Source organism: Festucalex cinctus, chromosome 12 (genome assembly GCF_051991245.1).
Source record: "Festucalex cinctus isolate MCC-2025b chromosome 12, RoL_Fcin_1.0, whole genome shotgun sequence".
Lineage (NCBI taxonomy): Eukaryota > Metazoa > Chordata > Actinopteri > Syngnathiformes > Syngnathidae > Festucalex > Festucalex cinctus.
Genome location: NC_135422.1, coordinates 19,280,613 through 19,301,258, shown reverse-complemented (window position 1 = coordinate 19,301,258; position 20,646 = coordinate 19,280,613). Strand labels below are relative to the sequence as shown.

Genomic DNA, 20,646 nt, shown 5'->3' with positions numbered 1-20,646 from the left:
AACGAACAGAAATTCCACAGGGATTCCGTCCACTCCTGGAGCTTTTGATCTTTTCATTGAGTGGACAGCTTCTGAAATCTCAGTTTTCGTAATAGACTCTTCACATTCAGATTTGAATTGCTCTGAAATAATGGGAATGTAATCCTGAACTGACTCAATAAAGGAGTTCGAATCACTTCTACTATATTGTGATTGATAAATATCACTGTAAAACGTATAAACAGATCTCGAAATATGTAAAGAGTCTGAAATTACATCATCATTTATTTTTAAGGAAGTAATATTATTTCTTTTGCGATTTCGCTTCTCCAGGGCAAAAAAATAACTAAAATAAATAAATAAATAAATACATAATTTTTTTCTCCCAACTCTGACCATTTTGCTCTAGACCTTACAAAAGCCCCCTTGGCTAAGTCAATATATAAATCATCTATTTCGCCTTTTAACCTATTCATTCGAATTTCTTCTTCATTTGAAAGCTTGTCCTTGCTCATTAAGACATTTAATTAGTTCATAATATTAAATTCCTTGGCTATATTATTCTTTTTTATTTCGTTACTGCGTCTAATCGCTAATTCCCTTATTTTGAATTTGAAGAATTCCCATTTTTGTATATTGTTCAATTGGGTGTCATTAAAAATTTCCCTCGCTATGTGTTTAACCAAGTCAGCAAATATGTCATCATGTAATAAATTATTACATTTCCAGTAGCCTCGCATTTTTTTTTCCTGTTTAGTGCCTACCATTTGAATAGAAATCAATTGATGATCTGATAAAGGAGCATAACTGTGTGAGAAATCTGTAACAAAATGTAAACATGATGGTGATATGAGCCAAAGGTCAATTCTGGATTGAGCAAATCTGTTTGCATTACTCCAAGTGAATTCTTTCTGATCAGGGTGTAGGAACCTCCATACATCAATTACTGACAATTCCTTGAAAACAAAGGCAGTGTTCTTGAATCTTGAATAATGATTCAACCTTGCAGGTACTCTATCCACTAAATCATCCGGAGCATCATTGAAATGAAATCCCCTCCAATTATTATATGTGCTTCATTATATTTGTTCTTAAGGTTCGTAAGTTTCATGCAAATATTTGTAAACAATACCTTTGATTGAGTAATGTTGTTCGGACTATAAACATTGCAGGTTATAAATAAAAAGTTGTCTATTTTAATTACCAAAATAATCCACCTTCCTTCGTCTGAAAAAAAAAAGAAAAGATTCAATTAGGTCTCCCCTAAACTTATTAAATAAAATACTGACCCCTGCTGACTGAGACGAGCCATGACCAAAGTAACATTGGTCACCCCATTGAGTTTTCCAAAATTTCACATCACAACTTTCTGAATGAGTCTCCTGCAAAAAAAAATAAGTGTGAACTCTTCAGTCTACAAAACATAAATATTGATTTTCTCTTCGTATTGTCTCGGATACCTCTAACATTAAGAGATATTAATTTCAAAGAAAGAACTAAGGTTAGTCTGTCATTTCTCAAACATCTATATAAAAAAAAAAGAAAAGAAAAAAAGTTCTGGATGTCTGTAACAACTATAAAATACTAACTAAAGAAGATTTAGAGATATAAACTCTGAACATTAAGTACCTTACAAAACCTAAGGACATGTCTATGTTTTTGTGAAAAAATAAAAAAAATTAAATTAGGCAGACTTCTGTAGTCTTCATTGGATAATTTCCATATTGTGTGTAACACCAGTCTATAGCATTTGGAATCACCCTGCAGATACTGTGGATATTGAAGTTACTAATGTCAATTATGTATTCAAATTTGGAAACAGAATTGTCTTCCGAATTGCATGTTGGTTGTCTGTTCGTTGTGTTACGTGGAGCTTTGTCGAATATATATATTTATTATGAATGACGTCAAATTGTAGTCCGTCGGTGAAGTCACCCCCCCTAAAACAGCCTGCTGCGGTAGCAGACGTTAACGCCCTCAAGTGTTAATATTTCTTGCCATTCCCAAACTTTGCTCTCCGCCATTTCAAAAACTTGAAAAGTTCACTCAACTCAGGTATTAAAATAAATTGGTAGTTCTCCAGAATAGAAAATACGACACGAGGGGGCGTTCATGTGCAATTTGCTACTCAACATGTAATTACCATAATTACGATAATACATGAAACACATGAAGGCAGAATTGGCACAATTCAGTTTTGGTAGTTTAAACGCGGTAGTTGTCTTTTTGGGGGTGGTTCACGCAGTCTTCTTCGCCATTTTGTGGCGTTACAGCGCCACCAACAGGTAGGATGTATGCACTACAGCGTTGTGGTTCATTACGCATCTTTGAAGGCACCTCCATGTGACTTGAGTGGAATGCGTTTTGTGAGCACCAAAATTTTTAATTGTCATTTGTGGTGCTTTGAATTGACTCAAGTAAATGTAGTTAAAAGAATTTGTTTTATTCATGGAAATGTTTGATACATGGTATCAACCTTTTCATTTTAGATTCCTCTAAAATGTCACAAACTTGCATACGTTTATTTCCAAAACATTATTTACAAGTGAAACATAAAAGGTATAAAAAAAAAAAAAAACAACAAAAAAACAAAAGGTCTCTCAGTCCGACAATGGGCGGAGTCACTCGGAGGCTTCATCGTTGTCGTCTTTGGCTTTCTTCTTCTTTTTCTTCTTTTTGATACTTTCAAACTACGCAAGCAAAACGAATAACATTTGTGAAATCTCAAGCCTTGCGGATTAAAATGGTCACAGCCGAAATATTGAATAAAAAATAAAAAAAAAAAAGTTGGAAATGAACTAACCTCGACTTGCGGCTCGGCCATTGTCGCCGCATCCTCCGTTTTGCTTTCATCGTCCATCTTGGTGCGCTTCTCCTTTTTCTTCTTCTTTTTCTCTTTGGGCGTCTCAGCGGCCGACGTGGCTTCTACTTCGCTGTCCGCCGTCTCCCTCTTCCTCTGTACAACGCGGATAGAGGGAAAAAAAAAAAAAAAAGTGAGCGCCTCCTGCAGGTTGGGAGGTTAGCGGACAAGCTGCCGATTTTTATTTTATTTTTTTACCTTGGCTGACGTGCCGGGAGTTTCCGACTCCTTGGTGGCAGGGGTGGTGGCACTGTGGGGGTTAAAAATAGACAAAGATTTTGCTTGAAGATGAACGACTTGGCTGCCCCCCATTTAAAATTAGACATTTGATATGCCCCCCCCCCAGATACTCAACTCTTTCAATAGTCAGATATCACTAGTACACTTGATACAATACCCAAACCCCACAAGGGCTGTCACTAATGATTATTTTCTATAATCGTTCAGCAGCAGCAATAATAATAATAACAACAACAACAACAACACTAACAACAGCCATCCCAAGAGAGCATTTTTCCTTCCCTTCAAATTGCAGGCAGGTGTACTCCGAGCAGCTGTCGCCATCACTGAGCATCAGGCGAGCGAAGAAGCGGCCCGGAGAGTCGCTGTAGCAGAGTGACTCCCCGAAAGAGGACAGTGCACCTCAGCCGGGGATAACCCTCTGCGATGTCACTCACGCACGCACGCACGCACCTGTAGTCCACGTAGCCCGCCTTCCACGTTTCGGGCGTGCTTCCATTGGGTTTCCCGTGCTTGTCCAGAAGTCCTTTCTGGATCATTATCTTCTTCTGACTCGCCTGAAGAACAAAAAAAAAAAAAAAAAAAAAAAAAAAAACGATGTACGAGTGTGTTTTGGTGATTATGGAGTAAGTGAATGGGTCAGCGCCCTTTCATGTACCTTGGGTCCGAGTCCCCACTTCCTTGGGTAGGTGTCTCTCTCCATGATGACGCGCTTGATTTTGGCCACCACGCCGTGATCGCACGTGGAGATGACCGCCGTCGTCATCAGGGCCACGGCTGACACGTGCAAAAAAAATAAAAAAAAGACAAGAAGCCGTTAAACACCCTTTATACGCTGCAGACCCTTGCTTGCCTACGTCATCACACTTTCATGTGACAAGTACGCCTTCCAAATGGACTTGCACACGTCAATATTTGCATCAAAATATAATTCCAAAATATGTTTCATCTGAAGAAATGCCCTTTTTTTGGGGGGGGGATAAAAAAAAAGTTTCAACTTAATGTTAGTTATGTCTAACAATCTGGCAAAAGGGTATTGCAAATTCTATTAACTTGACTCAGCCAAAATTATTTTATCAAAAAATGAATTGCATTAAAACATGAATTTGTAAAAAATAAATAAAAAAATAAATAAATAAAAAAAGATTAGACATAACTGGGAAAAAAATATGGATTTTTTTTTGCAAATTATAAAATGAAAATGTAATCTTGGGGAAAAATATAAAAGTAAAAAATGTCTGACGCCTTAAATATTTTTGTAAAAATTGTAAAAAAAATAAAACAATTAAAAAACATGTCACTTTTGTTTTATTTATTTATTTTTTTTTTTAAATCAACTCATACAAAAATATTCTCAAAATATTCCAACCTCTAAATTTACTGAAAAAAAATATCCATAATGCGAGTCTATTAAAATGTCTGACGCCTTAAATATTTTCGTAAAAACTGGGAAGAATTTTTTTTTTTTTAAAATAAAAACAATCAACTCATACAAAAATATTCCAACCCCTCAATTTACTGGAGAGAGTGAGGAAAAAAAAAATCTCCTTAATGTGAGTCTATTTAAATGTCTGACCCCTTAAACATTTTTGTAAAAATAAAATTTGGGGGGGGGACAACACTACTTTGCTGCAAATATGTAATAAAAAAAATCATTTGAGTGAAATTTCTTTTTCCTGAATATGAAACGGTTTTTTTTGTTCAAATCCACATCTACAAACGAGAGCCATCAGACCAGGGTGATAGATGTTAAGTCAGCACAGCCCGAGAGGGCTCCTGAAAATCTACTCGTGTCATCATGTGGCCTCGTGTACACGCGCGACATGTACACACGCGTTCGCTCACCCGTGCAGATGGCCTCCCCCTTGGTGGTGATGACCACGATGTCCTGGTTGACTTCGATTCCGTCCTCGTAGCGGAGGACGCCCGGCAGCATGATCTTGGCACCGTAGCAGATGGCGTTGACCTGAGGACGACCGACCGCTCGCAAAGTTAAACGCGTTTGGCGAGCGCGCCACATCGCGGAGGCGAGCGTAGGGGCGGAGACTCACTGCGCTGTCCTTCATCACCAGGCGCTTGTGCGACACCAGAAGCTTCTCCAGCGGGAAGATGACTCGCCGCAGATACGACTCGTCTTTGTTGTGGTCAAACTGCCACTGCGCGTCCAGGATATCGTGCATCGTCACGAGGTTGTCCTACACACACACACACACACACACACACACACAAAAAATAAGACAAAATTGATTAAAAAATAAATAAATAAAAGACACTCCCAAGAAAGAAAATACTGGTACACAAACTAAGTCATTTTGATATGTAAAATTAAAAAACTGGTAAAAATAAGCACATTCATTAATAAGTAAAAAAAAAAAAAAAAAAAAAAGATTAACATTTAAAATTCATAAAGGAGACACGCTAAAAAAAATACACCAAGTCATTTAGATAAGTAAAAATTAAACCGGTAAAATAAATTAATTTAAAAAATGAGCCAAAAAATCCTTTAAAAAAGGGACTAAAAAAAACCTTAAAATTCATAAAGGAGATACATCCAAGAAAATACAAATATTAAACCGGTTAAAAAAAAAAAATACATCAAAATACACGATATAAAAAAAAAAAAAAAAAAAAAAAGCTCTCAATACATAATTTTTCCGTAAAAAAAAAAAAATCCATAAAAATAAAGAAATGTGTATTTTTCGAAGAAGAAAAAAAAAAAACAATGGTAGGTCAGTGTGGCATGAGCGCTCCCCCTCTGGTGGAACGTTGGGCATCACCAAATTAAATCTTCAAAAATGATAGGATAGAAATATTGCAAAAATCTAGTTAAGTAGAATAAAACTTGACAGTATGTATGCATCATACATTGAGTTTTTTTTTTAATATCCATTTTGATTCCTGATGGTGGCAAGAAGCGGTATTCTCACATACTGCTACAAAAGTGCTGATGTCAGCAGTGAGACTTTACAAATAAAATCTCAGCTGCACTTTTGCTGTTCCAAAGTTTCATTGACAGTCCGACACCGGCAGTCGGACTGAACTCAACACTTTGGTGTGACGACAGAGCCATTAAGGAAGGCCGATTATCACAAGTGCCATTTTGGGAGTGAAGGAATAAAAATGCACCAGCTTCTTTGACTACAATTTATATTGTTGCTGGAAAAAAAAAAAAAAAAAAAAACGAAATAAAGGGAACAAGAAAAAGAGAAAAAATAGAAATAAAAAAGAAAAAAGAAGGGGAAAAAAAAATAAAAAAAATAAAAAGGAAAAAGAACAAGATAAAGAAAAAGAAATAAAAAAAAAAAGAAATTAAAAAAAGAAAAAGGAAGCGCATCCCACCTTCTCCCCCATAACTCCGGATCGGACCCTGCGCAGCTCCTGCATCTGCGCGCCCACCCCCAGCAGCAGGCCCAGGTGGACGCACAACGTCCTGATGTACGTTCCCGCCTCGCAGCTGACCCAGAAGATTCCTGAAAAAGACGCCGGGCCGCCGTCAAGCCCCGTCTCACGACAGCCAACGCCGTCCCACTCTTACCGAGCCTCCTGTCTGCGTCGTACTCCACCAGTTTGCTCTCGTAGACCGTTCGCACGCGCAGCTGCCGCTTGACGGCGGCGATGAGCGGCGGCCGCTGGAACAGGGCGCCCGTCAGCGTCTCCATCGCCTGAAAACAGTTGTTTGTTTTTTTAAAATCTACTTTTTCTAGAGCGTACCCGCAGGGCGTTTAGTAGCACAGCGCGACTGACTCACTCTAGCCAACGCGTGTTCGTTTTCGATGGCGTTGTGCAGCCGAACGATCCCCACATACTCTTTCCCTGCAACAGACAGCAGAGCAGAGTGGGCGTGGCTACCTTTTTGTTTTGAGACGGCTCGGCTCAGTCCGACCCACTTGGGATGGACCTTCCGCTTCCCGCCGATGGGATTACGAAGGTATACGTACCCGCACTCTGCTGGGATTTCACCAATCGCGTGGCCCGGTCCACGCAGACGATGAGGCAGCCGGTGACTTTGGGGTCCAGGGTGCCGCTGTGGCCCGTCTTCTCCACGCGCAGGATGCGGCGGATCCACGCCACCACCTCGTGCGACGACGGGTTGGCAGGCTTGTCCAGGTTGATGAAGCCCGACCTGCGAGCGAGCGAGCGGTCAAGTGCGCAAAATGGCCACCAGGCTACGTCATTCCAACGAGGCAATTAGAGGTCCACAAAAAAAATATAAAAATAAAATAAAATAAAAAGTCAAGCTTTCAATAGCTTGGACACAGAAACGACGGACCGGCGGCCATCTTGCGCTGCCACTCACCAAGCTTGCCTAACTTAAATACATTGATTTTGGATGTAGACCGATATTAGGGCTGGCTATCAATTCTAATTTCCTCAATTGATTAAATTCATTTCAACTGAATTCGATATTGATTATGGAACACCAATTCTTAAAAACGAAAAGAAAAAAAACCCCACATGATATAAAAACCACAAACATTAAATTCCAAATTAGACATAAAATTTTGCAGAGCCAGTAACTGGTTAAAATATTTTAAACCCAACATTGATACTAGCAAGAGTGAGATTTTAAAAAATAAATAAAAAATTCAATAATTCTAAATAAAAATTAAAAATATTTCAAATTGCCTTAATGTGCAATAAGTCTGGTCTTTCATAAATGTAAGAATACTTTTAAATCTATTTGAACAATAAATTTCATGAAAAATATTTTATCAATTAATGGGAAAAAGCTAAAATAAAAAGTATAAAATTAAAATTGAAAAACTAAAAATTTATGATGTCATGAATTGAAATCAGGCTCAAAAAGTAAAATCGAATCAATAGCTATTCTTTTTTTTTTTTTAAACCCTAAATGATATAATCCAATATTTTTTCATAATTCTAATTCAATAATTGTAAATTTAAATTAAAAAGATTCCGAATTGCCTTAAAGCGCAATAAGTCATGACTTGGGTAAATGAAAGAAAATACTTGAAAACAAAGAAAAACGCCCTTTAAAATGATCTTTTCTTTTGAATTTATGGAAAAAAAGATGAAATAAATTAAAAAGATTCAGTTAGGTCTTTTATAAATGTAAGAAAATACTTTTAAATTTGAACAAATATAAAAACAAGAAAAACTCCCTTTAAAAAATAAAAATATATGAAAAATTGGGAAAAAAGAAAGAAAGAAAAAGAAAAGATACCTTTAAAAAAAATAAAAAATATATATAAAATTAAAAAAATCAATTCATGATGCTGATGAAATCAGGCTCATAAAATAAAATTGATTCAATAGCGCCCATTCAATTTTTTTTAAACCCAGCCCTAACAGATATAATCCAATACTTTTTTTTTTGGTCTAATATTGGACCAATCGCAATATCGACTGGGATAAGCCTATCAGACCCTACAGCCAACATATACTGCCACCCACTGGTCAGCCATCAGAAGTCCAAAAAGTTAAATCAAGGTTGCACATCTGACAACTGTAGACACAAGCTTGTCAGCACATGAACTGCCATCAGGTGTATTTTTTATTATTTACTTATGATGAGATGACATCATCCTGCCGTCTTACTTGATGTAATCCTGGATGTTCCGCTTGAGCGGGTTGCTCCCGCTGGCGAGCGGCGTGTAGTGAGCCGTGCGCACGTTCAACTTGTCGAAGTTCTGCGGGCAAAAACAAGACGCCGTCCGTTACTTCCTGGACGTGCGCCGTCACGGCAACCAATCAGACGCCAGCGATGCGATCAGGTCCAACGTCATCGTCTTGGAAGCCACCCGCCCGGCCCTCCATGCCTGCACCGCCCCCGAGACGCGGCTCCGGCAGAACGCCGAAATGGCGCCTCAGTAAGGCGGCGGCGAGGCCCCGCCCCCGCGGAAGGAAAGCGGGGCGGGTTGCCACTCGGCGAATGGATAAACGGATTCATCACGTCGCAGCGAGGTGGGAAAAAGAGACGGATGTGCGGTCGCTCACCTTGAGGAGGAGGGGCCACTGGGACGTGTCCAACATGGGCACGACAAGTTCGGGCTTGATGAGGAAGTCGCCACTCTCCTGGATTTCCTGGTTTGGTTTCATCAGACCAATACAAACAAGTTCCATTGATTAATGTGTATCATAATGGCACCAGCGTACTAGTTGTCCCCAAGGACAACATGAGTAGCACATAAGTCTCTTCGAAAAACGGCAACATTTATTTAAAGGGATCGGTCAGATTTTTTTTTTTTTTTTTTTGTTAAATGAATCTCTATTTGATCCTCACCTCCAGTGTGTGCGATCAGCACTGACTTACCCCTGCCAGCGTTCTGTGACACGAGTTCTGGTCCGGTGTTGGACGAGAGGAAAATAGTCCAGCAAGTTGGCTGTGGTTACGGAAATAAAGCGTTTTTCTTCTAAACAATTTGTGTTCAAAAGAGTGATACATTTGCATCACAAATACTCTTTCCTGAAAAAAGTCAGACACCATCACCGCCAGCCACTACTTTTCTGTTCGTTCGTATCACTGCGCGTCGCCCTGTAGACGGCGAATTGACGCACTGCAGCCAGCTAGCTGATCCTTCCGCCTTCGAAAAGACAACTTCTAGCGGAAGGATCAGCTGGCAGCAGTGCGTCAATTCGCTGTCTACAGGGCGACGCGCAGTGATACGAACGAACAGAAAAGTAGTGGCTGGCGGGAATGGCGTCTGACTTTTTTCAGAAAAGAGTATTGTGATGCAAACGTATCACTCTTTTGAGCACAAATTGGTTTTTAGAAGAAAAACGCTTTATTTCCGTGACCATAGCCAACTTGCTGGACAATTTTCCTCTCGTCCAACACCGGACCAGAACTCGTGTCACAGAACGCTGGCAGGGGTAAGTCAGTGCTGATCGCACGCACGGGAGGTGAGGATCAAACTGAGATTCATGTAAAAAAATCCGAACGATCCCTTTAAGAAAACTTAGCATAGTAGGTGTTTCTTCAGCACCAAATATTTTGTATTCTGTTAAAAAATAACAGCTTGGGTTTAAAGGGAGGGAAAAAAATGTTCACCTAAATATTTCAAAAAGGTCATTTTGGAGCTATTATTGACCGGCTGCCATTTTCACAGAATTTGACAGGATTTGGACAGATTTTACATGGCCCACAGAATATTGTGTTCTATTACTATAAAAACATGGAACCAACTCAAAATTATCAATCATTAGGTATTAGGGCTGCACAATATATTGAAAAAATATCGATATTGCATATTGCAAAGACATGCAATAAGTTTTATATGGAATTTTATGGTTTTATTTGAATTAGACCAGTCAGTCACTAACTAAAATGTGCACCGCCATCCAATCGTTGATTATCGAGGTAATTACAATTAAGAATATATTGAGTTTGCATGCAAAAAATGTAATTCTTTCATTAGATAAAAATGTAATTTCTTTAAGTACATGTTAAATCTCATTATCGATATTGCTATATTCAGCAACTATCACATACTGCATGATTTCCCAATATTGTGCAGCCCTATTAAGTATATTAAATTAATTCAAAATCAAATGAAAAATCGATTAAGGGTCAACTAATTAAAAAAGGTAAAGCAAAGAAAACTTTTTAATGATTCATTACAGGCAAAATATGTGACTGTTTTACAATACTTGACCCTTTAGTATTTAATATTCTGACGCAAAGTCATCAAAAATAATCACTTGAGTGATGTTTCAATGTCATTATCATCTTATGCTAACAAAACAAACAAACAATTTGGCCGATTAATCGTTTGGAACCTACGCTTCATTACAGTGGGCCTTGACTTAGAAGTCAGCACCTCACGTTACAGAAGAAATTAAATTTCAAAGTCACTGCTGCCCCCCCCCCAAAAATGCAAAAGTCAAACATGTTGATTTTGACACTCACCCCAACATCCTCGGCCATTTTCTTGGACTTTTTCTTCTTCTTTGACCAAGCTGCAAACAAAAGCGCAGCGCAAATGAACAACAAGGCCGAGGCCAGGAAAACCCAACCAGATGATAATCAGTTGTATTTAAAATAAATAAAAATAAAAAATACAAAGAAGGGAAAAAAAGGAAAAAAAAGACCATGCAAGAGTAGATTTGAACCTGGATGCATGTTTGCAAAATTTTGTGAAATTTGATGAAATGCATAACTCCAAATGCTGCTTTGATTCTAAACAGTGATTCAGATATTTAAATTATTTTTTTAAACGTCACATTAATACCAAAATGGCCAACAACAATGAGTTTGACACTTACTTGCCCAGTAGCCTCACAAAATAACGTTATTGTGCAGGGTTTTAAAGACAGAGACTTTGTTTCTGGAGAGAATTTGCACCAGACGTTTTCCTTAATCTTGAGTGCCTATGAAGTGTTTTGTACTAGATTCCAACAGGATACTTGGCAAAATACAAGAACTGAACAGGTTAACTCCTCAGCAACATGAAAAAAATGGACTAAAATTAGGTGAATAAAACGCAAAAAAAATGTATTCACTGCTTACGTGAAATAATCAATTGAAATCAAAACCAGTAATACATTCATCATGAGTCATACTATTGGTATTTAAAACTAATAGTTTGTCGAATGGATGAGTCCCACGTGCTCACTCGCGCAACACGTGCCAGCTAGCATGAAGGCTAATATTAGAATGCTAACCTGCATTGGGGACCGCCTTAAAGGCCAGGCGAACAAAATGCATCAAATTGGTACTCGAACCTCCAAAACAGGAGACAACTAAAAACTAAAGTTGCAAAAGCAGACGACGACGACGACGAATGTGTTAATCGCCGTTTCACAAGGTCCTTGCCCGTAGTTCACTTGCTCACACGTGGCTTGGCCATAGTACCATCAACGGCTAAAACTACACTTCACTTTAACGATATTAAAAAAGATTACAATTACCTTTGTGATCTTATTTACAAATGTCACTGAAGAGGTCATTTTGGATGCTAAAAATTGTAATTCGGATAGCTCTCATTGTCATGACATCGCACACGTCACCACGAGTTGTTTTTGCCACATTCTTCTTACAAAGTAAAATTTCGTACTTTTTTAACAGCCACACATACACACACACAAAAAAAAAGGCGTTCGCAGAAGAGCTTCGACTTCGCTTACCTTCTACGTCCGCCATCTTGGTCTGACTGGTGGTTTATTCTTGCTCCGCCTCTTCTTCTACCACATCTTCCGCTTCTTCTTCGTCTTCGTTGCCGACTTCAGAGAATCGACTTGCTGCCACCTGTGGACATACTGCGCTACTACAGGACAGATTTAAAAATCATTTCAGTCTGTAAATAAAAAACAAACAACGGAGAAATATGGAGGACCAAAAGTGCCAACATTAAATAAATAAATACACAATTAAATAATTAAATAAAAGTGTAATTAATTAATTAAATGTGTCATTAATTAAATTCCATATGATTATATATATATATATATATATATTTATTTATTCATACATTTATTCATTTATTTTTCTATTTAATTATTTAATTATACTGTGGTGCGGTGTGATGACTCATTAATGTTACTAATAAAATAAAATAAGAGTCAATTAAAAACGTATAAAATGCCAAGGGTCTTCAATAAAAATGAAAAAACACCGACAAGGTTAAAATGGGAGCACAAGTTCAGTTTTGAGAGCTTTATTGTTTTAATTTCTAGCACCAAAAAATGAAATTATATATAGTGCTTTCAAAATCAAACAAAAATATGGGCTTTGTCTTTGAATTTTGCAAGAAATATTGCAAGACTAATTTAAAAGCATTCATTTTCAAGTGGTGTCGTAATTTATCAAAAAACAAACAAAAAACAACTCTCTAAGGTAAGCTCAAATTTACAGAATGTCGTGCTCCATGACTACAGCAGACTTTTTTTGCGTTGTGGCGTTCATTTGGCACACTGAATAAATCAATTAAGTATTTATTATTAAATATCGTATAAATAAATACAATATTTCAAACAGAATATGAAAACGTGCCGTCACTTCAGGTGCGCACGCTGAAAGAGGACAACGCAAAAGTTAAAGAAAAAGGCACTCACCGTAAAACGTTCATTTTCCTAATTAACTGTTGTCTCCTGCAATATTTCTTCAAAATAATGTCCGTGCCTTGTATCGACAGATGGCGCTGTTGGTCCAATTTATAGCAGCTCACACATGCACAGATACTGTATCGTATTATTCATTATACTGTTAAGGGATGTCATGTCACTGTGCTTATTTCATGTCCCCGAAGTTCTCATTTTAAAGCTATTTAGTAGTAATTATCATTAATAAATATATATTTATAAGCATGGTCATTAATTGTTACTGTACACAGTACAGTGGCTAATGCAATCCAATCCAAGTTTTGGCAGGCAAGTCTCCCTTTTACAAGGATATTAACCAAAGGTATTCATAACATAAGATTCACAATTATACGGCCATTCTCATACTGAGTGACAACTATTTCAAATAACCTGACATGTAGCTAGTAGAGCCTAGAATCGGTGCAAAAATTGTAAGCGACCACACACACACACACACATTTGTCAGTGCGGTTGCATGTGTGCATGATGCGAGCTATAAAAGCTCACTTACACGCCAGCCATCAGCCTGTCACAACGCATCACAGGGGACCGGCGGGCGGATAAAGGCCTGCGTTGGCCGCGCGGCCGTGTTTTGACAAGACGTCGCCACGAGCCGCGTCCTCAAAAGTGACAGCGAGTCGGCCGCACTGCCGCTAAACACGCATACGGCCGTGAAATGTGATGACTCAGCGCTGCCGGCTGCCATGTTGGATGCGTAAAAGTGTCACAACATGTGATTTAAAAAAAAAAAAAAAAAAAAAAAGCGGTATTACTTGAGGTATTACCTTTTTGGTTATTATGTTGTCATGTGAGATTGTGAGACTTTTTAGTCGTTCCGATTGAAATCATTCCTAATGAAGATCTCTGGTCACTTGTTTACATGTGACGTCATCCATTCCGATCTGCCCTTGATCAGTCCCGCGGCACGCGCGGACATCGATCACGTGATTTATCAAAATGGAGTTTATTGTCATTTAGCACAGTAGTTTTGATAGTGTTAACAACTTTTATCGAAGTAACATCTTGATTTAAAAAAAAAAAAATTCAAAGTGTTTTAAAATGATTACTCCCCTCTTTTTTTTTGTTTATACCCACTCACACACGTGGCCTACTTCTTGTAAGCCACATACATGGGCCTCTCCCAGGCGGAGGATCGAACCCACGCCAACCGACACCAAAGGCAAGTGACGGTCCCACTCTTCCACCTGCAGCCCATGAGTTCTCCCCTCGTCGACAAACTCTGGGGAGACGCGCCGTCATTTTAGTGGATGGGCAACGATGACGTCAGGACGCATTAACGTCAAGACAGCGCATGCGCACGCCGGACGCAGCCTCGCCACGCACGGACATCGATCACGTGATTTATCAAACTGGAGTTATTCGTCATTTTCATTTCGCACAGTAGTTGTGATAGTATTAATAACTTTTATCGAAGTAACATCTTGATAAAACCAAGTTTCAAGTAGGCTACTTTAATTAAAACAAGTTTTCCCCTCACAGACAAGCGCTGGCGAGATGCCGCCATTTTATTGGGTGGAAACTATGACGTCATTACACATTTACGTCAAGACAGCGCATGCGCATGCCGCACGCAGCCTCGGCATTCCGAATAAAGTGTATACGTGACGCTCGTTCGGACGGACGAAAAGTAGCCTAACATTATGTGAAAGTTTCATGTTACTGTGGGAGGAAAAAAAACCCATTGTAGTTATAAAATTATCACACAAAAAAAGTACATTTTTATCCCTAAAAATTAAACAATGTAAGAGTGTAAAATTAATACACTTATGTTAGTCCGAATAATGAATTTCTTGATGCTAACATTTGAATGAGTGCTTTCCGTTAACAAATAGAAGCTATCTGACACTGTTACGGTGACGATAAACATAATGGTTGGTAGTGAACAGGCCAAGAGAACAATAGAATTCCTGGTCCCGACGTTATCATTCGATCATTCTGATGAACTGGTAATGGGGGGAGGGGCGTCTGATTGGGGGCATTTGCGCTGGGTGGCAGGCCACCACCTGCAGGATCTCATCGTAACTCCGGACACGCTTGCTAGCCCCCAAAGCTATGTTCCGGGGCTGGGGGGTTGGGGGGAGCACAGCAGGGTTGGAATCAAACAGCAAAACTAATGAGTTTCAAAAAAGCACTAATCAATATTTTTAATTTCACTCACACATGACACTGGGGTAGTCAATTTGACCCTTTTGATGCTTTAGCAATAAATTAAGTAATGGACTCTTGAGTGTTCACATTATAATACAAATTCAATCCACTTATTTGGACCAGATCTTCTTTAACAGCAAAAAAATAAAAATAAAAATAAAATAAATAAATAAAATGATGCTTTAAACTGGCTCACAATGTGGGAAACTTTCCGAGAAACGAGCCTGGTTAATTGGCCAAATATGAACACAAACTGGACCGAACTCAAGTGGATTAGCGTTTACATTGCAAAATGCTTTAATTCACCTCAGAAGTGGAGCATAAACAGAAATTCAATTGGATTCTTGTGAAATAATACCAAGTGGATCAAAAAGTACTGTATATAAACAAAAACTGGACTGGATTTTAATTACTTCAAAATCACAGATTTACCTGGCTTCACTTCACCTCTGACTGCCATTAATGGACCAACACGTCAGACCTTAAGTGGATTCGAAAGAATAAAGTAGATGAAAAACTGAGATCTATTTCCTTTCCTCACTTGTGGGACCACTTTCAGGTGACTGACTTCAAAATGACAACACTAGGCAACAAATTTAACCAAACTAAAATGGTCTCAATTATATTTGCTTTCACATTATTCATAAACAGATCTGAAACAGGATCCACTTGGCTTTAATGATCTCAGTACCAACAAGAATAGAGGATCTTTTCCATTGGCTGCCCCTTTTGAAAACACAAACTTCAAAAGTAGACTCAGTTATGTTTGCATTCACATTTGAGGTTGATCCCAAACCCAATCCATTTCACCTTGAAGTGGACTAGATAGAAAACCAAAAATCCAAAAGAAACCTACTGGATCATCTGTTGAAGTATTTTAAGGGGAGTGACTTCAGTTTAATAACCATATGTGAACACAAACTGGTCCACATAAACAGGAAAAGGAACTCACTTCAATTGGCGTTCACAATTCAGACTGAACTAGATTGAGACCCAATTCACTTCATCTCATTGAGCCTTTACACTTCAGACATGAAATAGATCAGAAACAGAACTGGTTCCACTTTAAATTATTTCAGTACCAACAAGAATAGAGGATCTTTTCTATTGGCTGCCCCTTGTGAAAACACAAACTTACAAACACAAAGTAGACTCATTTCTGTTTGCATTCACATTAGAGATTGATCACAAACACAATCCATTTCACCTTGAAGTGGACCAGAGAGAAAACCAAAAACCCAAAAGTGTCATGTCTAGGGTCAGGCCGGGGTTAAGTCTGAGTTCATGACCTGTTAAGTGTGGGTTCATGACTGTGAGGTCAAGTGTCTGTTTTGAACTGATGTAACCATCATCTGGTTTCAACTGGAAAGACGCTATGTGATGTCAGGGAGGACGGGGTGGTGGAAGTGTGCGGGTCCCCAAGGGGCTGTCACTCAATTATCTATCCATCTGTCTAAGAACATCTGCAACCTGTGTGGATGTGCCATTGTGTCTATTGTGTATAGTGAGTAAAAGCCTAAGGAGGTGTCTGCTGAATTTATGACTCACAAAACGGTGCACTTAGGCCTACTTGAGCAAACACAAACACTTGCACATACCTTCAGTGGTCCAGTGGGTGTGTGCACATCTGATTGGCTGAAGTAAAGGAGGCGGAGTCATAGTGTCAATCAAAGATTCTTGGCGGTGAGGTCATGTGATGATCCCAGCACCGTATTCACGATGAAAAGAACAGTTTATAAGTTGATTTCATGGAACACCTGCTCGGTCCATCAAAGACTGAACAGGATCGGGATTCGGGGGGCGGGAAAGTCTCCCTTGGTGTTCCCCCAACTTCCTGCCGGGCCTCACGGAGCGACAAGGTCACTGTGGTCACTGAGGCAGAAAAATGAGAGAAAGTAGGGACCCCCCCAAGCAAATGGCATCAAGCAACATGCACTTTTGACAAAATTGCTAACATGAATATGCTAATCAAACACGCCATCAGTTGTGTGGTTGGTCAGGTGTAAACAAGTCATGCTAATGTCGAGTCATGGAAATAAGTAACATGACGCAGCTGAGAGGCAAAAACAAGCGTTCCAAGCAAAGGATGTAAATAAGTATGGAAATGAACAAACAGCATTAACAAGTGACATTAACACGTGATGCTAACAAGTGACGTCGACTAGTAATGTGAACAACCTGAGTCGTTGAGTAATTTAGTGACGTAAACATGACAGAAAAACAAGAAACATAAGCAAAAGATGTGGACTCACTAACGCTAACAAGCAATGTAAACAAGTCATATCAAGTAGTAATATAAAAAATAGACAAAAAAAAACTAAGGGATGAAAGCAAATGATATAAGTACGTTTAACATACGTTAACAAGTGATGCTAAAGCGACATAAAATCGTCATGTGAACACGTGACGCAAACAATCTACGTACTGGAAACCGGTCAAGTAAACGAGGGACATTAACAAGTGACGTTAGCAAATAGGGCCCAACCGATTATAATCGACCGTTTATTGGCCTTCAAACATCGGCCAATTTGGCCAAATGGACGATTATTTTCCCCTTAAAACGTTATCGAAGAAAACCGAAGTTTCCGACGTTGTGAAAGTACCCTGAATGCACCATTTTGCTTTCGTAGCATTAGCAACTAGCAAGTGTGTAGCGTATGTTATTCTCTTGCTTTTAAGTGTCCTTTAATTTTTTTTTAATGACGCCACAGTTGGAGTTAACTGTAAAACTAAATATACAATGTTAGGAATTACATCCACTGTATATTTAAATACAAACATGTTTTGTTTTTAAAACATCGCTAGCCTTGTGCTAGGAAGTTGGCAAATGCTAACAGGTAGTCAAATCTTGTGGGAATACAGATGAGATAGAAAAGGTCAACGCTTTACAGCAGTTGTCAACAAGCAAGAATGTTTTTTATTACTTACGCATAAATCTATATAATAACATTGTATACTTCATGATTTTTTTTAATATAGACTTGTCATTCAAAGCAGAGAATCTTAATAGAGAAAGTTTGTGCGTAAATGGCACCCATTGAAAAGGAATTGGGGAAGGGGAAGGGACATTTTATGCTTTATATATTTTTATATATATAATATATATTTTTAAATAATCTGCAGATTAATCGGTAATCGGTATTTTTTTTCTGCTAAGAATCGGTCGGGCCCTATTAGCAAGTTACGTAAGCAAGTAACATAAACCAGTAACAAACAACATGACTCGAGTGACATCATTGACATAAATATGAGACAAAAATCAAGAAACGTAAGCTAATGTTAGCAAGCAGCGTTAACAACGCATGTAAACAAGTGATCTAAAGTAGTAACATAAAAAACACCAACATAACATCAACGGATGTAAGTAAATAATGTAAACACGGTAAACAAGTGACATAAACAACCTAACAAAGAATAAACAAGTGATGTGAACACCAATATGCTGCTTAGCGCAATTAGCATGTAGCTGCTCGACCTAGTGGTGAAATCAGGAAATTAAAGTTTTGAAAAAATAAAAAAATAAAAGCACACACCATACATTAATATTCAGAAATGTTCACTCTGAACTTTTTTTTTTTTTTTTTTTTTTAATTTAATCGCAATCTGCGTCTGAAAGCCTCCATTGTTCCCGCCGCGTCACCATGGCAACAGATGAACGTGCCACACACGCACAAGATGGAAGAGTTGCTGATTAAGACTTTTTTTTTTTTCATGACAGTACACGTTCGATGCTACTTTTATACACGAGACACTTTCCCCGTCGAACATCCTTGAGGTTGTCCGGGCTTGGTGGGCAACTCCAGGGGGCGCCATGGATTGCGCATCAATACAACGAGAGTGAGAAGTAGGTCAGGCACAACATGACTCAGCAACTTTTATGCATCATCCCCTGGCTCATATCGAAAAAGGCTTCCGTGCTCACTTTTAATTCTCCACTAATGAAATCCAGAGTAAACGGTTTAGAAATAAGAATATCAAAATCTTACAGGATGGCAGGAAAAGTGAGTATTGTGAGATTTCTTATAACGGATTTTAAGTTGACGTCGCTAATGAAGTAGTAAAAATGTGTGCCTGCTATAGTCAGACATGTCTTTTGTTGTGTCATAACAATGGAGGGGGTGTATGGAGTGTGCTTATGGGGTTCCACTTGAAGATTTTTTTTTGTGGGTCTACGCATGAAAATAAAGTATCACTATCAAAATGTTCTTAGCGAAGTCAAAATGGCTTCAGGGGCAGAATTTCAAAAGCATTTGAGGGGAAATAATCAAAATGAGCCTAAAAACAGCCCCATCAAAACAAAATGGTGGTCTCCCTGTGCTTTTTGGGGTACAGCTTTTCAAGAATTTTTCGTGGGTCTACTCATGATAGACAAGTGTATCAAAATGTACTTAGCGAAGTCAAAATGGCTTCAGGGGCAGAATTTTCAAAGTATTCACGATGACAAAAGTGACTAAAATGGACGCTTCAAACCAAAATGGCCGACTTCTTCTGCCTTTTTGTCTATGGCTTGGCTTTTTAGAGGATCTTGTCATGATAAACAAGCCCACCAAATTCCATGTTGTTAAGTCAAAAATGGCTTCAGGGGCAAAATGAGCCTACAACAGCCCCATCAAAAAATAAAATAAAAATAAAAATAAAAAAATGGTGGTCTTCTTGTGCTTTTTGGGTACCACTTGAAAAATTTTCTTGTGGGTCTACTCATGATAATCAAGTGTATCAAAATGTACTTGGCTAAGTCAAACTTTCAGGGGCTGAATTTTCAAAAATATTCACAATGACAAAAGTGACTCTAAAATTGACGCTTCAAACCAAAACGGTGGGACTTTTTCAGATGGTTTTGTGGCTTCGTTCATGACAGACAAGTTTTATGTGACGTGAAACTGTCTTTTTGTGTGTGTGTGTGTGTGTGTGTGCGGGGGTGGGGGGTATGTTGAATTTTCAAAAACGTCCACTATTGAAGAAAGAAATAAGCTTTAAAAGAAATATATGTTAGGCTGAGAAGCAGCTGCATGTATTTACATACGCATGTGCATGCGTGAAGAGCATCTGCTATCACACACGGCAGATGGAGCGCGGATGCATGTGCGTGTGTTTGCAGGCACGAGATCTTCCTCCTCCTCCAAGACAGATGTGCCAGTCTAACACCAACGACCCATCTCATCCACTGTGAAAACAGGGAACAAAAGGGGGGTGGGAGAAAGCAAAAGTGACCAGCTGAGCACAGCTAAGTGACCCTTGAACTCAGCTGCATGGCACATTTATGCCGGGATTTGCAACTTGTTGTGGTGGAACGTGCATGTGCGCAATGTATTTATTCATGGAAAAGTCAGCTTTTGGAGCGCATTTTTCTTTCCAGA

At 38.7% G+C, this 20,646-nt stretch overlaps 1 protein-coding gene and 1 non-coding gene across 6 annotated transcripts; both read right to left on the bottom strand.

Annotated features, from left to right (window-relative positions):
- Nucleotides 1-2,401: 2,401 nt before the first annotated feature.
- On the bottom strand, nucleotides 2,402-14,392 carry dkc1 (dyskeratosis congenita 1, dyskerin). Of its 5 annotated transcripts, none has more exons than XM_077539381.1 (16): nucleotides 13,906-14,392; nucleotides 12,167-12,306; nucleotides 10,950-10,999; nucleotides 9,038-9,124; nucleotides 8,639-8,730; nucleotides 7,018-7,202; nucleotides 6,828-6,892; nucleotides 6,615-6,741; nucleotides 6,419-6,549; nucleotides 5,131-5,274; nucleotides 4,925-5,045; nucleotides 3,738-3,856; nucleotides 3,533-3,636; nucleotides 3,038-3,089; nucleotides 2,783-2,935; nucleotides 2,402-2,669 (listed from the first exon to the last, which is right to left on the bottom strand). In XM_077539381.1, the coding sequence occupies exons 2-16, from the start codon at nucleotides 12,180-12,182 to the stop codon at nucleotides 2,601-2,603; spliced, it is 1,515 nt and encodes a 504-aa protein (XP_077395507.1). In that variant the 5' UTR covers nucleotides 12,183-12,306; nucleotides 13,906-14,392; the 3' UTR covers nucleotides 2,402-2,600. The 5 variants fall into 5 exon arrangements, with proteins under 5 accessions (XP_077395507.1, XP_077395506.1, XP_077395508.1 ...); XM_077539380.1 differs by lacking the exon at nucleotides 13,906-14,392 and adding an exon at nucleotides 13,094-13,885; XM_077539382.1 differs by lacking the exon at nucleotides 13,906-14,392 and adding an exon at nucleotides 13,632-13,885.
- LOC144032311 (small nucleolar RNA SNORD83) lies at nucleotides 4,804-4,884 on the bottom strand. The gene has a single exon (XR_013287775.1). It is a non-coding gene; the product is annotated as a small nucleolar RNA SNORD83 (small nucleolar RNA).
- Nucleotides 14,393-20,646: the final 6,254 nt, after the last annotated feature.